The sequence below is a fragment of the Labrus mixtus genome, chromosome 15 (genome assembly GCF_963584025.1).
Source record: "Labrus mixtus chromosome 15, fLabMix1.1, whole genome shotgun sequence".
NCBI classification, from domain to species: domain Eukaryota; kingdom Metazoa; phylum Chordata; class Actinopteri; order Labriformes; family Labridae; genus Labrus; species Labrus mixtus.
In genome coordinates, this window is record NC_083626.1 from 4,945,462 (window position 1) to 4,965,167 (window position 19,706).

The 19,706-nt window shown below is 39.7% G+C and overlaps 2 protein-coding genes across 2 annotated transcripts in view; one reads left to right on the forward strand and one right to left on the reverse strand.

Annotated features, from left to right (window-relative positions):
• The window catches only part of LOC132990158 (uncharacterized), a 411,085-nt gene that overhangs the window by 61,274 nt on the left and 330,105 nt on the right, over nt 1-19,706 (reverse strand). The gene's annotated exons all lie outside the window — the stretch shown is intronic.
• Nucleotides 1-19,706, forward strand: part of LOC132989525 (collagen alpha-1(XX) chain) — a 44,723-nt gene that overhangs the window by 14,610 nt on the left and 10,407 nt on the right. Inside the window, exons 13-32 of the mRNA XM_061057215.1 lie at nt 270-374; nt 2,841-2,984; nt 5,353-5,526; nt 7,233-7,430; nt 7,997-8,164; nt 9,288-9,407; nt 9,544-9,708; nt 11,129-11,287; nt 11,381-11,553; nt 12,003-12,132; nt 12,276-12,421; nt 12,921-13,050; nt 13,191-13,330; nt 14,345-14,471; nt 14,651-14,790; nt 14,894-15,026; nt 15,707-15,852; nt 16,026-16,155; nt 16,829-16,945; nt 17,060-17,206. Coding sequence (XP_060913198.1) covers nt 270-374; nt 2,841-2,984; nt 5,353-5,526; nt 7,233-7,430; nt 7,997-8,164; nt 9,288-9,407; nt 9,544-9,708; nt 11,129-11,287; nt 11,381-11,553; nt 12,003-12,132; nt 12,276-12,421; nt 12,921-13,050; nt 13,191-13,330; nt 14,345-14,471; nt 14,651-14,790; nt 14,894-15,026; nt 15,707-15,852; nt 16,026-16,155; nt 16,829-16,945; nt 17,060-17,206 — 2,892 coding nt within the window. The remainder of the gene's footprint in view (nt 1-269; nt 375-2,840; nt 2,985-5,352; nt 5,527-7,232; nt 7,431-7,996; nt 8,165-9,287; nt 9,408-9,543; nt 9,709-11,128; nt 11,288-11,380; nt 11,554-12,002; nt 12,133-12,275; nt 12,422-12,920; nt 13,051-13,190; nt 13,331-14,344; nt 14,472-14,650; nt 14,791-14,893; nt 15,027-15,706; nt 15,853-16,025; nt 16,156-16,828; nt 16,946-17,059; nt 17,207-19,706) is intronic.

Here is a 19,706-nt window from a genome sequence, read left to right on the forward strand (position 1 = left end):
TATGAAAGACGCTGCTTGTTGGGAAACCCCTGCTGGAAATTATGCAGATGATGCTGAAAACAAGAGATTGATTTGATTTAAGGAGAAGGAAGTGAGGCCGCCCTGGAGAATGGGAGGAGAGAAGAAAGCACAGATTGTTTCTTTGATCTCAGAAAAGTCTGAAACTGTCATGATCTCCTTCTTTCTCTTGACCCAAGTCTCAAGTATACCAGACACACATACACGTTAAAACCTGAATTTTTGTTTTCTCTGTCTCTGTGACTGTCAAGGTCGTCTTAAGCTGACAGTGCTGTCTGAAGACAGACTGCAGATGAAATGGAAGGAGGCTGAAGGACCTGTTCAGGGCTACAAGGTCCGAGTGAGACCAATCTCAGGTGAGTTGTGGGAAAGTTTTGAAAGCAATCCGTCCATCCATAAGCTAACTCCTTCATATTGTAGATAATCCAACACAGGCCCTATACAACCTATTAAGATTGTCAGCATTTTTGAAACTCGATACCACGTGTTTAAAAGTCAGTCTCTGTTATTTTAATAATAGTAATGGAATTGCAGAAGCTTTACAGTACATAAGAAAAAACAGACTCAGCATATTTTTTACAAAAAGCCACTATTCGGCACCATCTAAATTGCATAAATATGTTGAAACGTTGCCAACATATTTGTGTAATTGATACAGTATGCAGAAGTATGTCTTCAATTTTGGTAATTAACAACACAAGATTACCAAAGGTAGGGTGTGTCCACCATTGTTCAAATCATTTTAAGTACCGTTAGCCTTGAGCTGTAATTATTTGGCTTCAGGACCACCATTCGTTTTAGGGCAATTGTTCACAGAAATGGAGCTCAAACAGTGGAGTCACAAATGTGAAGGACCCTGGTTATTCCTTATGTGACTGTTTCTTTAACTTAATTCACTCTAAATTTAATTATTATAATCAAAATGCCATCATTTAAAAAAAAAAAAAAAGATGTTCAGTTAGCTGCAAGGAATACACTCCACCTTCTCAAAAGGGAAGGCATCGACACAGCACCGTAGGTAGTGGCAATGAAGGGATTTCTTTGCAAGGTTGGGAAAGTGTATGAACTCTTGTTCCTGGAAATATGTCACTTTAAGAACTTTTGCCAGAGCCAAATAACAGTCTTGCTCTGAGATCACTATTTACTGCATTTAAATTAGAGACTGGATTGTTTGTGTCATGGTGCCAACAGAAGCAGGAGCAGCTTTCTCTCGCAGTAGACTGCATCAGAATAGTATAAAAACATGTACCGGTAAGTTAAAACATTGCATTGCTTTGGAGGATAAAGTCTTTTTAGAAGTCACTTCAGCTCAAATCATAGTCACAGGAAGTAAGGGTACTGAGGGTTAAAACCATCAACTTTTAAAAACATTTACACTACTTTCCATCGTTGCACACACATTTAGGTGTTTTTGAGGTTTTCAGCATAATCTATGTCATCAAAGACATCTGGTCGTCCTTACAGAACGTACAGCAGAACAAGATGTTTCTCACTCTCACTGCTCTCTTAAAAATAAACTAAGAACTTGCATGGCCTATGACCAATACTTAATTAATACTAGTATTAATAATCCTCAACATTAAAATTGAGTCATACTTTTTTTTTACAACAGAATTGTTCTACTATTTAGGTCAAGAAATAAAATGCATTTCACAAATCCCCAAAAAAATCTGAACATAAACGTTTTATAAAAGTATATTTCTGAATTAGAAGCCTGTGTTTTCACTCCTCTCAAAGTGCCTTTTATCTCACTGTAATCCTGATGGCTTATAAGTATCAGCTCTCTTGCTCCACAGGCGATGGTTTGGATAAGAATGCAGCTCCCTCCTTATCATCTTTGATTCTTCCTGCCCTTCTTTCATAACATTGTTTTCTCTTTGTCAACTTCTTATCACTCATTCCACAATGTGCAGCTAAGCCTGGGCTTGTTTAAAAGAGAGACAGAAGGGGGGCTTAGAGGAAGAATTCAGTCCAACATGAGACTCGAGGGGTAGGATCTGAATCTGATCTGGAAGGGGGCAGGGGGGGTTTCTTTAAGAGGAGGAAAGAGAAGTACACTCCCTGAGGCTGTTTGTGTCTTCAGTTCATGTCATTCTATGTTTGCTGTTTATGTTTTATGCATATGAAGGTTTTTATTAGCTTGCTGTGTTGGATGATGTCTTGTTTGTCATGCATTATGAGCCCACTAAGACATGTCTTTACCGATGTTTGTTTAACTGAACACCAGTCAAACTAGAATATGGTGTCCTGCATGGTTATTCTTACAAAACCCATCAGAAAAATCGATCCCTCACTGGGACCATCCCAAGGGTTCAATTTTTGGAGCAATAATTGAAGTCCAGCTCAATGATTTGTAGCTATGAGTTTGGCCAATTCTCCATTCAGCCAGCTTCATAGATCTCAGGTTGTTTTTTAAGTGATTGAACATCAACTCTGACTGTGGACAAATTCTCCCTGGATGCAGCACATAGATGTGTCTTAAATGTCCTTTCTCAAAGAGGTTAACAACAAGAAGGTCTGAATGTTAATAACTTGTGGTCTTACCTTAAGTAGAGCCCTTGGGCAGAGTTTAAGTCCCTTGAGCCATGGTTGTTACTTTCAAATTTTGTTGTTGGTTTGTAACAAGAACTTTTCCAACTACTCCATTGGTATCTCAGTGTCACCCCCTCCTGCTTATTCTTTATTCTTTTGAGTAAACATTATCTTAACTGATGCAAGAAACCTCGACTTTGTCTCTCTTTCTATGGGTCAAAATAATCTTTAGACTTAATCCCTAATAGTTTGGAGGCAAGCATTCATCAACCTTCTCTCCTGTTTTCCAGAGGTGCCACAGCCAGAGCTGATGCTGACGACCACAAGAGGTCGGGCAACGGTGGCAGGACTGGACTCCAGTCAGGAATACAACCTCCAAGTCCTTGTTCTGAATGGGACGACAGAGAAACTTCTTGCAAAGCGACGATTCACCAGTAAGAAACACAGTATGAGAGTGGGAAAAAATGTAATGTTGGCTAAGAGGAGTATAGAAGAAATACTGAACAAAGGGAGGTGTTAATAAGAGTTAAAAATCCCATTTTGAGGTAAAACAAAAAACAGGCATTTCTTACAGCATCTGAAAGCTTAGTCCTGCACACTCAGAATGATGATTTTAAATTGGTTTATACATTTTAATCCAGCTCAGTCAGTGTTTCCCAAACAAGCTACAGTTCTTGTATCTACAGTTGAAAGATTTCAAAGTCAACTGTAAGGCGTACATCTCTGTGACTTGAGGTAAAAAGACTCTCTAAGCTTCTGTTGACTCAGTTGGTACTTTGAGATATCATTGGCAAGACAACAAAGTCATTAAATAGGAAGTGATGCATTTTTGACATTCATACACTTTTTTTGGAGCTTGCACTGGTTCCTCCTAGTCCACGCCCCATCTGAACAAATAGATGAATAAGCACAAACACACACACACACACACACACACACACACACACACACACACACACACACACACACACACACACACACACATTCTGCACTGAGTGTGTGGGTATAAATACTACCTTAGCAGAATTACAGACTGAAAATAGGTTTTGTTTGAACTTAAGTGTATACTTACATGAGTTAAATGTGTTCCTGGGTTGTAAAGGCAACTTCCCAAAGGTAACCTTACCACCAAAATCACACATTATGTTATAGCTTTCTACTCACGCTGTTGGGCAGTTAGGGAAGGGCAGCTTGCAAAAAGAAGAGTGTGTAAGTTCATTTGAATGAGGAGAAAAGCTGTGGGAAGACAACATTTTATGGTGTGTCACTTATTTAAGTAGGAATAATCAACAAATCTGCAGACTTGCTGTCCCTAGGATTGTTTCAGACATCTCTCTCTCTAACTCTCTCTCTCTCATTGCAGTCATTTCCTATGACATTGTCTGTTAATCCCGTCATGAATCTCTGTTTAGTGTTCCCCCCTGAAATGCAAGAAACTTCACTTTTGGCATCTATTGTTGTTCTGTAGTGATCATTCTGAATTATATAATATTTGATGTAGCCCGTTGTTGCTCGCGGACCTTGCTAGTAACATAAGGTTACTGTGTCGGGTGGAGCAAGTCCAGGCAAGAGTGAAAAGCATGTTAACTCGGAAAATCGCAACACCGGCTGTCATGCTGGAATGATTGCAGTCTGGGAATTCCTTCCTGATGCGTCTTCGCCTTTCCCACCTGCTTTAACCCCCTCTGGGCCCAGTTCTCTATTTGAGCCATGCTAATGATAGTAGGTTACTGTGTCGAGTACATCCTCGGAAATTTCACCCTCAATTTGCCATTTTTGACCTTGTCTTCTAACTCAGGGCAAAGCTCTTTTGACAGGTGAAGCAGTTTGATAGAGAAGAAATCAAACATAGCACAGAGCTAAAAGGACATACCAACCAGCAAACATGCTCTAACTTCACCTCATGCATCAATTTTATCCCTCTAATCTCAAATGTAATCTGCAAAAACATATTTCTTGAGATAATGAACAGTCCAGTCATGCTTTTGCATCATCAGCACTCGGAGAGCCCTGCAGTAATTTAACACAAGAAGCCGGGGAAAACCAATATTTTACAAATCTGTCAGTGTCAGCAGTTTCACCTGGCATGACTTTTGTTCATATTCTGTGCTGTAACAGCTGATGTGGTGAAGTGTGCGCTCACTTTTTTAAACTTTATTAAATAAACTTAATCCAATATATGTCAAATGTATATTGGTGTAAGCAGGATAACACCAGCAACCTCATGAAAACACTCAAATGCAGCATTCTTTAAACTTGGAAGTGCAACCGATTTTAGCATCTGGCATGTGCAGCCTTGTCTAGTTCATTGCCACATTAAACTCCTGTTTTAGCCTACACAAGTCTTTTATTTTAACTGTAGGACTTACAGAAAGTAAAAGTTAATATTCAGTAATAAAAACCCAGCAGTACCACAGAGTGTCTTTGCAGGCCTATTGACAGCGCTGTCAGTGGAACAGGCAATTACTGTTGACGGATATAGAGGAGGTTGTACCACAGTCTGGTTTTTAAGTAGTTCACTGACAGTAAGTACTGTTCTTATGCTGTTGTATTTCCATATTTACTATCACTTTTGTTACTTGGATTATTATAAGTGATTATATAAGATTATTAGGTTGCTTGAGTGATTAATGCCTACACAAAGTGATTTGTGTGATAACAAGTGTCGGAACAAATCTTTGTAAGATAAGTGAAAGTAACAACAACACTGATTATAAACACTCTGCTACAAATATCAGTCAAAATATAAATGCATGTACTTAAGGTAAAAGATAATCCATAGCTGCTGTTTCTCTCTTCCAGTGGAGGGTCTGCGGGAAGAGGAAATGATCCGCAGCGGTAGCCGAGATCAGAGGAAGAAGATATTGCCAGGCGGGTCCGGGTCAGGAGATCTGGACGACGTAACTGAGGCGCTGCTGGGACTTCCAACAGTTCTGTATCCAGACCCCACAACCACAGCTGCTGCTACTACTGCAGGTGAGGCATGCTAGACACACATCTTGGAATAATTATAATATGTCTTTTGATCCTGACCAAGAAAAGTTGAAACTCAGGCCAAATCCAACACATAGTAATACCCCAGGTGCCTCCATATGAGAAGTCATTTGAGAAGAGGACAACATGGGACAAAGTACGCAGTTTTATGTTGAGATAAACTGGAATCAACAACTCAGCTGTAAAATCCTTGTTTTCATTTGTTTCATAAAAAACACAATTTAAGTCCAGTCAGAATGTCCTTAAATATAACATAGTTGAGGGTAATCTACATTGCTTGGAGAAAAACTCACTCAATGTGAACTTTACTGTCTGACTAAATCAAGTTTATTTTATCACAGACAATCATACAACATGCTACCACAAGGATATAATCCTGAAATGTTGTTCAAGTCTTCCATTTAAGAGACTAGAAAAAAAGTCAAAGTCAAAATTATTTTCAGAATAGGAATAGTAACGATTTTTAGTAAATGATTCAGGCAGCTGTCTTCCTGAACTCAGCAGAGATAAATCAAAATATTTGGAGTGGTTGTGATCCTTAATTATCCTCCAAACGTTAATCTTTCTTGCACCACTACCCTATTATATTTTCAGCAGTTTTTTTCTGTGGCCCTCATAGGTTTTAGAAATGATACCCCAACGCCTATGTTTTAGTGTGGCACATTCAGGCAGGATTAGCAGAGTCTGTATCTTGTTGAATTAACTGGTATTAACTGGTATTATCCCCAGGATATCATTTGCAAAAGCATTGCATCACATTCACTTCCTAGCTTTATCACTAATAATAAAAACTCTTGGAACTGCATTCCTCTATGTACGTCATCCACACAGACTGTAAACAATAATGGATGAAGTTACTGCAGGGCGGTTCGCAATGTTAGAAATGCTGTTTCAACATAACTTTCAGTTTAACGAGCGAGCTGACGCTCAAGATTCTGCACTTCCAGATCAGATTCATTTTTCAACACTGGAGGTTGCTGCTTTGTCATTCCTTTAATCATTTTGAGATTTCCCTGTTTTTAAGGATTTGAGCTTTCCCTTTTTGTGAATCCGTCTCCATGCTGTATTGTCAGATGTGCCTCCTGAATTTGCACCCCAAAATACTCTCACTACTTTCTTTTATAATTTCCCAAAAATCCAGTGCATTTATAGAACAGAAAAAAGGTGACAAAAAATAGTTATAATAACACCCAAACTTATATTATCAGAGGATATTTGATATTTTATGAAATATTGTAGGTTATAGGTTTTTTTTCTTTACTAATTCTGGCTTACAACTGCTTCTGGTCTTCCATGGCTTGTCGTTATCACACTATGTGGCACAGAAACACAAATTTAAAATCAAACCAGAACACACGAGTATATTATGTGTAGTATACAGTATTTATGAACGCTTACACCGAAACGCTTTGAGCCAAATACACACACACATTAATAATAGACCAGCTGCAGTAGGTGTAACACAGGAAATAAAAGTTGGAACGAGATGGAAGAAAGGTAGGCCTGGAGCCCTGTGTTTATGTGTTAACAGTGAAATAATGTTTCTCTCACGTGTCCCTTTGATATGTTTGAAGTTAGATCTGATGTAAAAAGATTTCCTGTCACATTCAGCTTCAACTGTTCCCTACATCAATTGATGTTTATCTTACTAGAACCTCACTCATGTTCCTGTTTATGCTCTCCTCCAGATCCCCCAGCTGAAGAAACCCCCTCTCAGCTCCCTGATGAGACCCCAGAGACAAACCCTAAAGAAAAGAGAAAAAGAAAGAAAGAGAAGGAACGAGACCGTACAAAGATGGAGAAAAAAGAAGAGCAGGGGACGACGCAGGGCAAAGCAGCCGAGGAGAAACCCCGGAAGACAACGTTCCCCACCCAGCCAGTTACAGGTAACCTCTGCTCTCCGGTGTTAGACTAATAAAAGACTTCTAATTGCTTATTTTTGTGACGTTTGTTACGTTCAAGAACCAAAACATTACAGTAATGATTATCACAACTTCCTTCAGTTAGTTAAGCTTGTTATCAGAACGTCTGGCTGTTATTTTCTTTCCTCTTTTAAAGAGTTAGGAACAAGAGTCGAGAGCTGCAGTAAGTGTCGGTTTGAAATGTGATGACAGTGTTCAGTCAAGGGAGGGACAGGTAGAAGGAAGGATAATGACAGGCCGTCCTGTTCCGCTGCAGGGCTGCATGTGTCCTCTCTCTCATTCTCATTCTCATTCGTAGTTAAGGGGAACACACAGATATTCACATGCATTGAAACATGCTCCTGTTCATGTTTGCACCATGTCGACACATGTACATAGTCGTCACACGCCCACATTTCAACACCTGCATCCACTTTATGCCTGAGTTAATACATAAAACTCTCTGTTTCCCCATTTAAAAAGCGTGCACAAATGACAGAGAATATACCCAGTTCTTTGATTTGTTCAAATGTGTTCTGCCTTTAATCAAGGTATATCTCCGAGGAGGCCATTTGAGTGTGAGAGCAATGCAGCAGCGGATGTCATGTTGTTGGTGGACGGCTCTTGGAGCATCGGACGCACCAACTTCAGACGGGTCAGAGACTTCTTGGAGGGCCTGATGACACCCTTTCATATCGGACCAAACCACATTCAAATCGGTGAGGGTTGGAGTTTGTGGGAACTTTCTCTCACATTATCGTTCAAACTGAATGTTAAGGGATTGAAGAGTTGTATACAGTAGGTCATGACAAGAACTATGTGTATGTTTTTATATACCACCATATTGTAACTTAGATTATTATGACAACTTTATTGCAAGCTAGGGCTTGATTTTTTTTGAAAAATGTTTATGATGACTGACCAATTGGTCCTCCTATGGTGAGTTATTTGTAATCACACCCCAGTCAAACCCTCGTACATTTTTTTTTTTGGCCATTTTTGGCTTTATTTTAAAGGACAGCTGAAGACAGGAAATGTTGGGAGAAAAGAGAGGGCGGGTGAGACGCAGCAAAGGGCCGAGGTCGGATTTGAACCCACGGCCGCTGCATCGAGGACTACAGCCTCTGTACTTGGGGAATGCGACATAATCGCCAAGCTACTGTTGCCTTAAACCCCCGTACTTTAAACAAACACTCTAGGTTCTTACTTTAGAGTCAACCTAGACACCTCAGAGAATGACCACAGCAACCACCTGGAACACCCTTAAATCACTTATTTTAAGCCCAGAAACCAGTCAGGACAGCCACTAAATGACTACTTATCATTCCTGAAGTAACCACCTTTTACCAGCCAATCACTTGCAAGGAACACCATTAAAGCCAGCGTGCAAACACTTACAACCACCTTGTACTCACTTGATATCAGGCAGGAACCAACAAAGCTGTAGGACTGATACACAAGTCATGCCACTACTTCAGCCTAAAATTGTACGTACCCTTTGAACTTCATCCCTCATTCTGTTACTCCTACCTTTCATCATCTTTAAGCTGCTCCTCACGCCATTGTTTTTACGATACAGCATGTCATTGGCCAGCAGTCATACAGCATCTTCTTTCTAAAATGATTGACCTTAAATCAACATTGCACCTACTTTTCTTTTTCATTTTTAGGCATGTGATTGAAAAGGTCTAAAATGGAGTATCACTTGCCTACATCATGAGCTCAATATTTATTTTTTTCCTCTTAAAAGGTGAATGAGATGTGTTTTCACTTAACACAGTAGCATGTCACACAGAAACAAAACAAATATGTTAATCTTGTACAATATTTGATTCATCCCAGGTCTGACCCAGTACAGTGGAGATCCACGCACAGAGTGGCAGCTCAACAACTTCACCACTAAAGACCAGCTGTTAGAGGCGGTGAGGAATTTCAGATATAAAGGAGGAAACACATTTACAGGTAAACACACATCAAACGTTTACAACATGGTGCTCATTTGTTTCTGTGTCTCAATCCTGACATCTTTTGTTCTAACATTAGCTCCTGATAAATACATGATGTACACAGCAGAATATATGTACTGTTTTATGTCCAGGTCAGGCACTGCTTCATGTCATGGAGGAGAACATGAGGCCAGAGGCAGGTGCCAGGGCAGACGTACCGTTTTTTCTGGTCTTGTTGACTGATGGGAAATCTCAGGATGATGCCATTGCTGCGGCAAACCGGCTAAAGAACGCCGGTGTGGAGATCATCGCTGTAGGTGAGACTGAAGAGAAAAGCTATCTTCTAGCACAGGGATGGGAAACTGTGGCCACATGTGGACTCCTTTATCAGTTAATGCAGCCTGTGAGTCCATTTCAAATGTTAAAGTGTAAACATTTAGAAAATATGACAAAATCTGCCGTGAAGTATTTCAACCTAAGTTGCCAAATACAACAACAAAATCAAATAGTAGAAGCATTAGAAAATAAGAAATTAAATTTTTACATGCAAAATTCCCTGATGAAGCATTTCTAAATAAAATAAAAGTAGAAAGTAGTAGAATAAACTTCAAGAACAGTAAATAGTCTGTTCATTGCATTGAAAAAGAAGCTCAAATTGTCTTAAATGTTGTTTTGCTGATTAATGTAAAAACATTCACAGATGCATTGGTCCACTTTTTTAAAAAATTCAGATACAATTCCGGTACATATGACCCGATTTAAAAAATAATAATAATTAATGTTATTGTTGTTATTGGTATCATGTGTAAGGCTACACAAAGCTGTAGTAATAATAATAATTTATGCTTTATTAATCCCACGAGGGGAAATTAAGTTTTTACACTCCGTTTAATGAACATGAACACACACATAGGCCGAACCCAGTATTGTATTTCTTATTGAAAGAGCAAAAATAAATAAAAGAATAAAAATTCAAATGTTACCAAAAAAATGCTTCTGAACTTTGTGCTGACTTCACATACAAACAGGAAGCAGCAACAACAGTAAGGTTTTCAAATTAAATATTATAATCTGAAGTGAAATAATTGTACTTTCTATCATATACTGTAGATGGAGCTGTTTCATCTTGTCATCTTGATGTAGAATATTTATGGGAACTTGCAGTTCTGTCTGAATGTCTTCAAAGCGAGACTGTACAATTAAAATGTCTTTCTTGATCGGTGACGTGGATCAGCACCTTCAGTCCAACATCTGATACGTAAATAGCGTCAATATTGGACCTGTTGACAATATTAGATCGGATCTGTCCCATCTCTATAAACAATTCTGATGAAATCGTTACATTTTTCCCTTTTGTTCAATTAATGAAAAGTAACTATTCTTGTCTAATTGAGAGTAACCTTAAATTAAACGTTTTATGTGTCCCTCTTGGTAATTAAAGTAGCCCATCCCTGTTCTGGCACTTTTGAGGGCTCATGTTTACTTTATGCAGTCCCATCATCACCTGCATTTCTGTGCACACTCGACTGTAAATAATAAAAAATGTTGTTTGTTGATACAGCCACGGGGCTTTTAGAGGAGTGTAACCAATAATAAACTGATGTGGTTTTATTGATATTATACAATGCAGTTTCTGACATGTTCTCATTGCTCGGTGCTCAAAGGCATTTTTTGCTATCTGTGTTTTCTTCTTGTGCTTCACCGATTGAACCACTTTAAAAACTCTGTGTTATTCAGGTGTAAAGAACGCTGATGAAGCGGAGTTGAGACAAGTGGCGTCGGAGCCGGTGGATCTGAATGTCTACAATGTGAATGACTTCCCTCTGCTCAGTAAACTGGTGGCAAGGCTGGTCCACATCCTGTGTGGGAGGATAGAGGACCGTGGAGTCTCTAAACGTGAGCTATCAGCCTATCAATGTGTAGGTCTGTTGTGTTGAGGTTTAATGTGCTCATTCAGAGTTGCTTGCTTTTTTTTTTTTTTTTTTTTAGGAATGGATCCTGGACCTACAGCAGACCCCGCCCTATCTTACCCAAGTCCTATGGATCTACGGTTTTCAGAACTGGGCTCACGAGAGGTGAAGCTTCACTGGACCAATCCTGCCAAGTCAGTCCAACAGTACAGAGTGGTCTACCACAGCGCCGAGGGTCAGAGTCCACAGGAGGTTAGATCTTTGAATAGATCTTTAATTCACATGAATTATCGTCATGTTAGGTTGAAGACAAAAACACATTTATTTAGATATGCCTTAAAGAATGTCAGTTCCATGAAGCCTCTAAATCTTACTTTACATTGTATTCAAATTCTTGAGTACATGAAGTTTGAGCTCTCTTTAAAGGAATGTGTGGGATAAGTCTTTGGTTTTTGTTTTTGTCTTCTCCATGGTAACTTGTCTAACAGAGTCACCAAGAACACAACACCAGGTCAATGAGCCCTGATCGCCTTTCAATTTATTCATTTATTAATTCCCTTTCATTTAGTTTGCAAATTAAACATATTTTCTGTACGAGTAGCCTTCATTTAAAATGAATACATATTGTAACAGAATATTTAATGTCAAAATAAAAATGTTTAATGCATAAATTGTAAGTGTACGTGATGTTCTGCCTTTAGGTGGTGTTGGCCGGCTCTGAGTCCACGGTGCTTCTGAAAGACCTTTCTTCTCAAACACTGTACCACGTGTCCATCTTTCCTGTGTATGAAGACAATGTTGGCCTGGCGCTACGAGGAACTGTCACTACATGTAAGTCTGACATCATTCTAATCATCATAGTTTAAGAGATTTGTTTTTATTTTCGTCCTTGGCATGAAAAGAAAAAACACTGTTGTTTCTGCTGATCCTCTACTTCTCTGCTCATCTTTTCTTTTCCCTCTCATGTCACTCAGTGCCTTTGGGCATGCCTACCAACCTGGAGGTGACTCCTTCCTCTTACAGCAAGCTGAGAGTGAGTTGGGATGCAGCACCAGAGGCGACGCAGTACATGATCCTGTACTCAGCTCTCAACCACGGAGAGCCAGATGACGCCAAGGAGGTAAGACCTCCAACTTTCCAGCAGACAGGCCGCTAAAAAAAAAATATCATACGAGGCAGGGAAGAGCAGGATTTGGTTTAATTTTTAAAAAAAAATACACATGGACAAATTTAGGTAAATATAACTATACTTTATTGAGAATTATAAACAAATGAGACAATTAGTAAAATGTTTGGCCATTTCTGCGTTAATGACGACCACATCATTCTTACCTTTGAATCACAGCTATGCCGGCTGTCTTCAATAGTTTTAATAAATACAATTATCAGCAAATCCCTGTTTCCCCTGAATCGCCCCCTAGTAATAAAATCAGGTTCGGATGTTTGTTTGTAAGCACTTCTCTGCAGAAATTCATTGTAAGCTTACATTAAGGATTGTCTGCAGGTTTGTTACCATGTAGCCACCGTTCCATCACGCATTGATGTGGGCAGACGTGCTGAAAACTGCTGAAAGAAGTATTATACAAAAACTTTAACTGTTTTTTTCTTGACTGCTGTAGGAGAAATTCAGGGCGGACCAGACAGTGGTGGAGCTTGCAGGGTTACTTCCATCAACAGACTACTCCGTCACTCTTTACACCCTCTATGACGAGGACCCGAGTGATCCTGTCACTGCTGTCGCCACCACACGTAAGAAACACCTCTCAAACTAAGATGATCAAGGATCACTAAGAGAATAAATCCCTTTAGTACACTGACTGCCCAATAATCATTCATTGCCTTTATGGTCCTCTACCATCCTGCTTTAAATGGTACTGTTTTGTCCACAGTCCCTCTTCCACCACCAGTAAGTGTTTCATTCCCGATGGTCGCCCACAGTATGATGAGGGTGAGCTGGGTTCCTGGAGCTGTGGACGTCCCTGCCCACAGAATCATCTACAGCACCAACCATGGCAGCGACGTAAAACAGGTGAGAAAAAACAACAACAATCTGACCCCGAAACAATGCCCGGAACTCAGATTTTGTTTTTGTTGATACAGATAATCATACTTTATAAAAATTAATATTTTCAACCATTCCTGTGAGGCTTTTATTCAGAGAAACTGTTATTTCTATGATTTCAGGCCAACATAATGCAGAGGAACCGAATCATTGCAGGCTGTAACATCCATAAAAAATTCGTTCTCAGTCTTCAAATGCAATGTGTAAAACAGCTTTGAATCAGAAGATAAATAAGTTTAACTTTAAAATATCCATTGCACTAAAAGATATTAATTTTGAACAGATATGCATCAAAAATTAGCTTTTTATAAAGTGTGTCAGGTTGAAGAACTGCTGTAAAGCTGCAGAGTCTTTCTTATAGTGTGTGAAATGCTAGTAGAGATTACTTTATATCACACATAGTCATGTGGCTTAGATTGGTTTCCTTTTTATAAACATGGGTGGGTTCTCTACTTTCGTTTCAATGTACGCAAAAGTTGTGTTGATACAAAGCATTTTCTTTTACTAGAGACTTAAAAGCTAAAAAAAAGGTTTGAGTCTGAAGAAGAGCATTTTATTGTAAACTCCTTCAGTCTGTGCACACATTAGCTCAGTACACAGTTTTGGTCTATCAGAAGTAAAGCGTCTGGAATTAATGTAATGTAGAAGTTATTGTTACAGCAAATGAGACCACAGATAATTATCTGGCGCCATTAAAGTTATGAAAATACTGTCATATCATGTGTGTCTCTCCCAACAGACTGAAAACAAGCCAGTTACAGCATGTCTGCTGCTTTTAAGAATAGGAACGTGAAAGATCCTATTTTATGACCTTTTTTATACCAGATCTTTAACTGACCCTGCACAAATGTTATTCTCAATTGAAGAGATGGCTCATAAATCGTTTTGCATAGTAAAAATGTTCTTCACCAGTGAAAGTGTTGCTTATGTATAAACCAGTGTTAATGCAAAGTGTACATTTCATATTCAATCTCTTTTCAGGTGGATGTAACAGGGCTGAACTCAGTGATGGTGCAGAACCTGTCCTCTCTCTCCAGATATCTCGTCTCAGTCCAGTCTCAGTACCCTCAAGGCCTGTCTGTGGCACTCACCAGTAACATCACCACGTGTAAGACAGACACATACACACTTGTGCTTGAAGGCATTGTCTATCTTGCTGCCTGTCTTGGTCAGGAAACTCTCTAAAAAGAGATTTTTAATCTCACTGAGGCTCTCTAAACTCATTTTGAACAGAGCAGCAGAGGAAAGAAACATTCTATTTTCTCACACTTTGTATTTATCTCCTAGTGAAGGTGCCTCCACCATCAGACCTCAGGGTGACTAATTTCTCAGGGAGTGACATCACTGTGCGCTGGGAGGCTGCAGCTGATGACGTCGTCTCCTACCTCATTAAGTGGATCTCTCTAAACAGCGGAGACCTGAGACAGGTGGATATGAATTATTAGATGCATGAGTGATGTGTAAGATGTTCAATAAAGTGAATATGATTTGAATCAAATGGTGCTTTTTCTCCCTGTCTGTTTATTCTAGCTGAAGGTGAGTGGTGAGAGTGAAGGGGTGATCCTTGAGGGAGTAGAAGATGATAAGGAATACCAGATCTCTCTGTCCGCACTGTACGGTGACGGAGCTCAGAGTGAAGCTGTGGCCATACGATACAGCACATGTGAGTCAAACACACCAACACAGTCATAAATAGAATATATATTAAGCCTGTTTAACCTCAGTGTGTTTAGCGTCCTCTGTTGTTGGGGAGTTTGTATTACTCAGGTGAGGTCATTTCTCATTTGTGGGAAAATTTGTATATGCAATAAAGAAGCTAAGGTGTTAGCATGAATGATGATAAGAAGAATACTTTGTCTAGATAGATGGACCAGTCAGGAGATGGTGAAAGTCTGAGGGCCTCTGGTGGATTTGTTGAGAATAGCACCTGAAGACCTGGGAGTAACAGGATAAGGGCTAAAGAGGAGGATCTGTGAGATAGACTTAATAATTTCTTTGCTCAGCATTGAACCTTTTATCATATAATGTTTTGCATCGCTGCATCTCCAATCTTGTTGGGGCCTCTGATGATTTAAATCATCAAAGAGGATACACTGATTTGATTCATGTTGTGTCTAAAACAGAACTATGATGCATATAAGTGGCTCATACAACCCCTTTGTGCTTTATGCTTTGCTTTGTGTTCAGTATAAGTGCCACTTAACTAGCAGAAGGGCAGTGTGGCATGCCTTGAATGCACATGCGCCTTTCTACCATGTGCAACAGATTGTACACTGTCCTAAAACTAATCTGAATTTCAATGAATTGGTCAAATGTCACTGATTTTTTGTTTTATCTGTACAGTGTCTGGAGGAGGCCCATCCAGTGTATCTGTCTCTGAGGAGACTGCAGTCAGCATGGTGGTTACCTGGATACCCCCCAACGCTCATGTCCTGCAGTATCGTGTATCTTACACTGCGCTAACTGGAGCCGAAAGTCAGGACAGAATGGTGAATTGCTACTTCTTAGGCCTCGTTGTCCTGCATGTTGACAGATTACATTAAACCGTTGTGCTTTTCAGGGGTCACAGAGATATCAACAAGCTTCAAATAGCTCTGTCACTGTTTGAAAAAATGGTTCTTCTACTTCAGAGCTTACCGTTGAGTGTCTTTGTTGTGTACAGGTGTTGGTTTCGGGAGGTGAAAGGCGGGTGGTGCTAGAGTCATTACAGCCAGACACACGTTACAGCATCCTGGTCACCGCTGAGTACCGCAACAGAGAAGGAGGCAGTGGATCTGCTCAGGGCAAAACTAGTGAGTCCAACACACAGAAAGAATACACACTCCCTTTTGAAAATCACTACTATAAGAAAGGCAGTTATTATATGTGAAAGGCCATAGCTTTTTCCTTGCTGGGAGGGTAAAGGAATATTGTTTGCCCTGAGTCTCTTTGCCTACCTCCGCTGGTCGCTTTGTTTCTTTAATTATGATGTCTTTTCAATCAAACCAGCACGCCACATGCATTGAATACCATGTTTTTTAAAATGCATGATTATGACCTATGGAGGGAGAAAAGATGGTAAAAAGTGGCACTGCCAGCCTGGTCTGTGTCACTATGTTTCCCATTACACCTTGCAATACACAATGAATTGGGGCACATTTTCAATCCCAATGCTGCTGCACCTACAGTCATGACGGTGCGTGCGTCCACATTTTTTGATGGTATCTTGGTCCCTTAAGAATATAGGACGCAACCAACCTTTTAGATGATACTTCAGATTTTAGGGTATGTTTAAGTAGTTATTGCTTACAAATGCTGGATAAAAAGAATAGCAGTTTGTCTCGAAAGGCAACTCGACTGATTAGAAAAGTTTGTTTATAGTTTTGGTAAGTTCTTTTGCCCGTGGGGAAATTGTATGCAAGCCTTTTTTGTTTCAGAGGGAGCCCTCTGAAATCTAAAAAAATCTGTCTCCTACTGTCTCTACAGCCAGTCTGCGTGTTAGCAGTGTGAGTGTGGTCAGGTCAGACCACTCCAGCATTTGTGTGTCCTGGAGAGCTGTGTCTGCTGTTGATGGATATCGCATCGTCATCCAGTCTGTCAAAGGTAATCCATTATAGAGCCTGTGTAATTTTTCAGAAATGTCCCTGAATTAAATAAAGCACTGTTAATCGATGCATTGTTGTGTATGTTTGTGATCTATGTGTTCCCTGTGTTTAGACAAACAAACAAAAGAAGAAACTGTGGACGAGTCTACCAGCAGTCACTGTTTCAGTGATCTGGAACCAGAAACTCTGTATCGCATCAACGTGCACTCTCTTCTTGGATCAGAAGAAGGCTCTGCCGTCTCCATTCTCCATCCAACAGGTGTGATCTGGTCTCTGCATCACACAAAGTATGTTTAATGTCGAAGGTAGTTGGCTAACCATGAAAGCCAGGCTTGCACATTTAAATTCAACCAATACAGTATATGCAATATTTACACGTGGCAATAATTCTAGGTGTTCCCTCCACAAAATATAACTAACTCACTGGTTCATCTAGACCAGGGGTTCCCATCCTTTTTTACTTGGAGCCCCCTGTACTTGTATCAAAGAAAAGCTAAGCCCCCCCACCCAGGAGCCACATGAAAAAAGGGATACATTGCTGTCAAAAGTGAACATTTTTCATTGATAAAATCCTATCAGAATATGCCTACACATTCCCGAGTAATGTTTTCACATGATTTTATTTAATATGTGCAAATCTAATTTTGGCAGCCTCAGAGCAGACTAGGGGTGCAGAAATGCAAAATGTTCTCTAATCGATTACTCTTCCCATTGCTAAAGCGAGTACTCGAGTAATCGTTTTGTAGTTCTTTTTTTTTCTGTGATTCTTTTCCCCCACGGGAGGCCCCGCCCCCAACTATGACGCGATGCCGACTGTATCTATTGATTAATTTGAATCTTTGGGATTTGAATAATTGTTAGTAAGGGCGCGGTCACACTGGCCATCCGTACCTTGCTGTACCCAAGCACGATTGCCCCCCCGCAGCGGCCCGCGGTCACACTACACAGGACTATCCGTGCCTAAGCACGATTACCTCTTGTACATGACGTCGTAATACAACACATGCACACTTTATGTTATTATGAAGCGTGCTCAGTTTACAAACAAGCAGACAAGAGAGAGAGAGAGAAAGAGAGAGAGAAAGAGACGCGCAGTGGAGTCCGCGTCTGCACAAAAAACACAGAACATTACAGCTACTTTTCTGACGTTACAACTTATTTTAAGCCATTTTAATCAGACACAGCCATAAATTAATTAATTGTTCTCCGATGTGCGGACTCACACACGGAGCGCGAGTCCGCACATCGGAGAGCAACACAGAGCATGACAGCTACTAAGAGGTCTTTGTATTAACATTCAAATATGACATTTCTTACTTCAACAGACAACAAACCTCAAATAAAAATTCACATAGATGTATCTTCTGACCGTTTTAACACTTTATTATAATTAGAGCAGTGAGTGTGGTGAGCGGACGTGCAGACCTCAATGCACACTCATCGCACGTTGAAGCTGTTTTGACAGAAACATTCTGTTAACAAAGACTACAGTCTGCAGTGTAGAGCACACTTTACTCTGGTAAATGAAGTTACAATAGAACAGGTGAACGATTTAAAGTGTCTGTCTGTTTCATCTTTCTCCTCTGTGCGTATTGACACACTCGCTCAATCTCGCTCCTCCGTCCGCTATGAGCTCTGTCTCCCTATAAGGTTGTTCCTTTTTGTAGTTATTAAAAGAATAATCATCTAAAATTCCAAAATATAGGAAAACATCTAGTTATGCTGCTCTGTCCTGGATGATCAAACGTCATTGGTTTAGCAGAGTAAAGCGGTAATCGCAAAGTGAAAGTCGTTCTTTTTCTGTGGACTAAAAAGACAATTTGAACTGAACTTTCGTAGATCATGTTGCATATTTTGTTTGTTTGGGACTTTTTGTTCATTGTGAATTCATAGGGGGGTTAATTAAAGGGATATTTTTGTTAGGGTAGCAGCGTACGAATCAACAACGGACGCGTTTCAGCCCAGAGCCTTTATCAGTGCTTTGTTTGTCATCTATTTTCTTTTTGCGCTCGTGCTCCTTTTTTTCTGTTTTGAATTAGGCCTATCCTAGAACCAACAATGCAACAAGAAACATTTACAAAAATGTGGACTACAAAACAATTATCGATTACATTTTTTTTGTAACCGATTATTTACCGATACCGATCGTTTCAAATGGGGAGCCAGGCTGGGGCTAAATGGAATTTTAACAATAATACTGAGCACATCTGTTACCTACCTACTATCCCCCACCCCTTAAGGAAACACTGTTCAATGATAAATACAAATGAGTAATGTGACTGAATGCTCGCCGCTCACATCACAGGTCTTTCAAAAAAGAACAAAAACGTGCCCTGTGGTTAACATAACCGTAACATACCACAAATATGTTTCCTTGACAGTAAGTGTTCAAAAGTATGTATGCCAACTGTTTGATGTAATCCCTTTGGGATATTTTTTAAACATTGCATGCTATGAGCTCGTAGCATGCTATGCATAAAAATGGAAACTCTGACGTCAAATATATTGTTTTCTTCACTTTTATGACTTTGTGGCATCAACGTGCTGGCATACATGTTAATATGGAAAAGTGCGAGATCATATCCTCTTAGCCAAGGCCAATATTCACATTATATACTTACTTAAAATATTACTAATATTTCTGTATTTAGGTAAGATTTGGAGTCCTGCAGATGGCTTCCTGTACCTTTTGTAGTATCAAAACTTTGGTCATACGTCACACAACACAAGTTGGTACTAAAGATTTCAGAATTTTAATA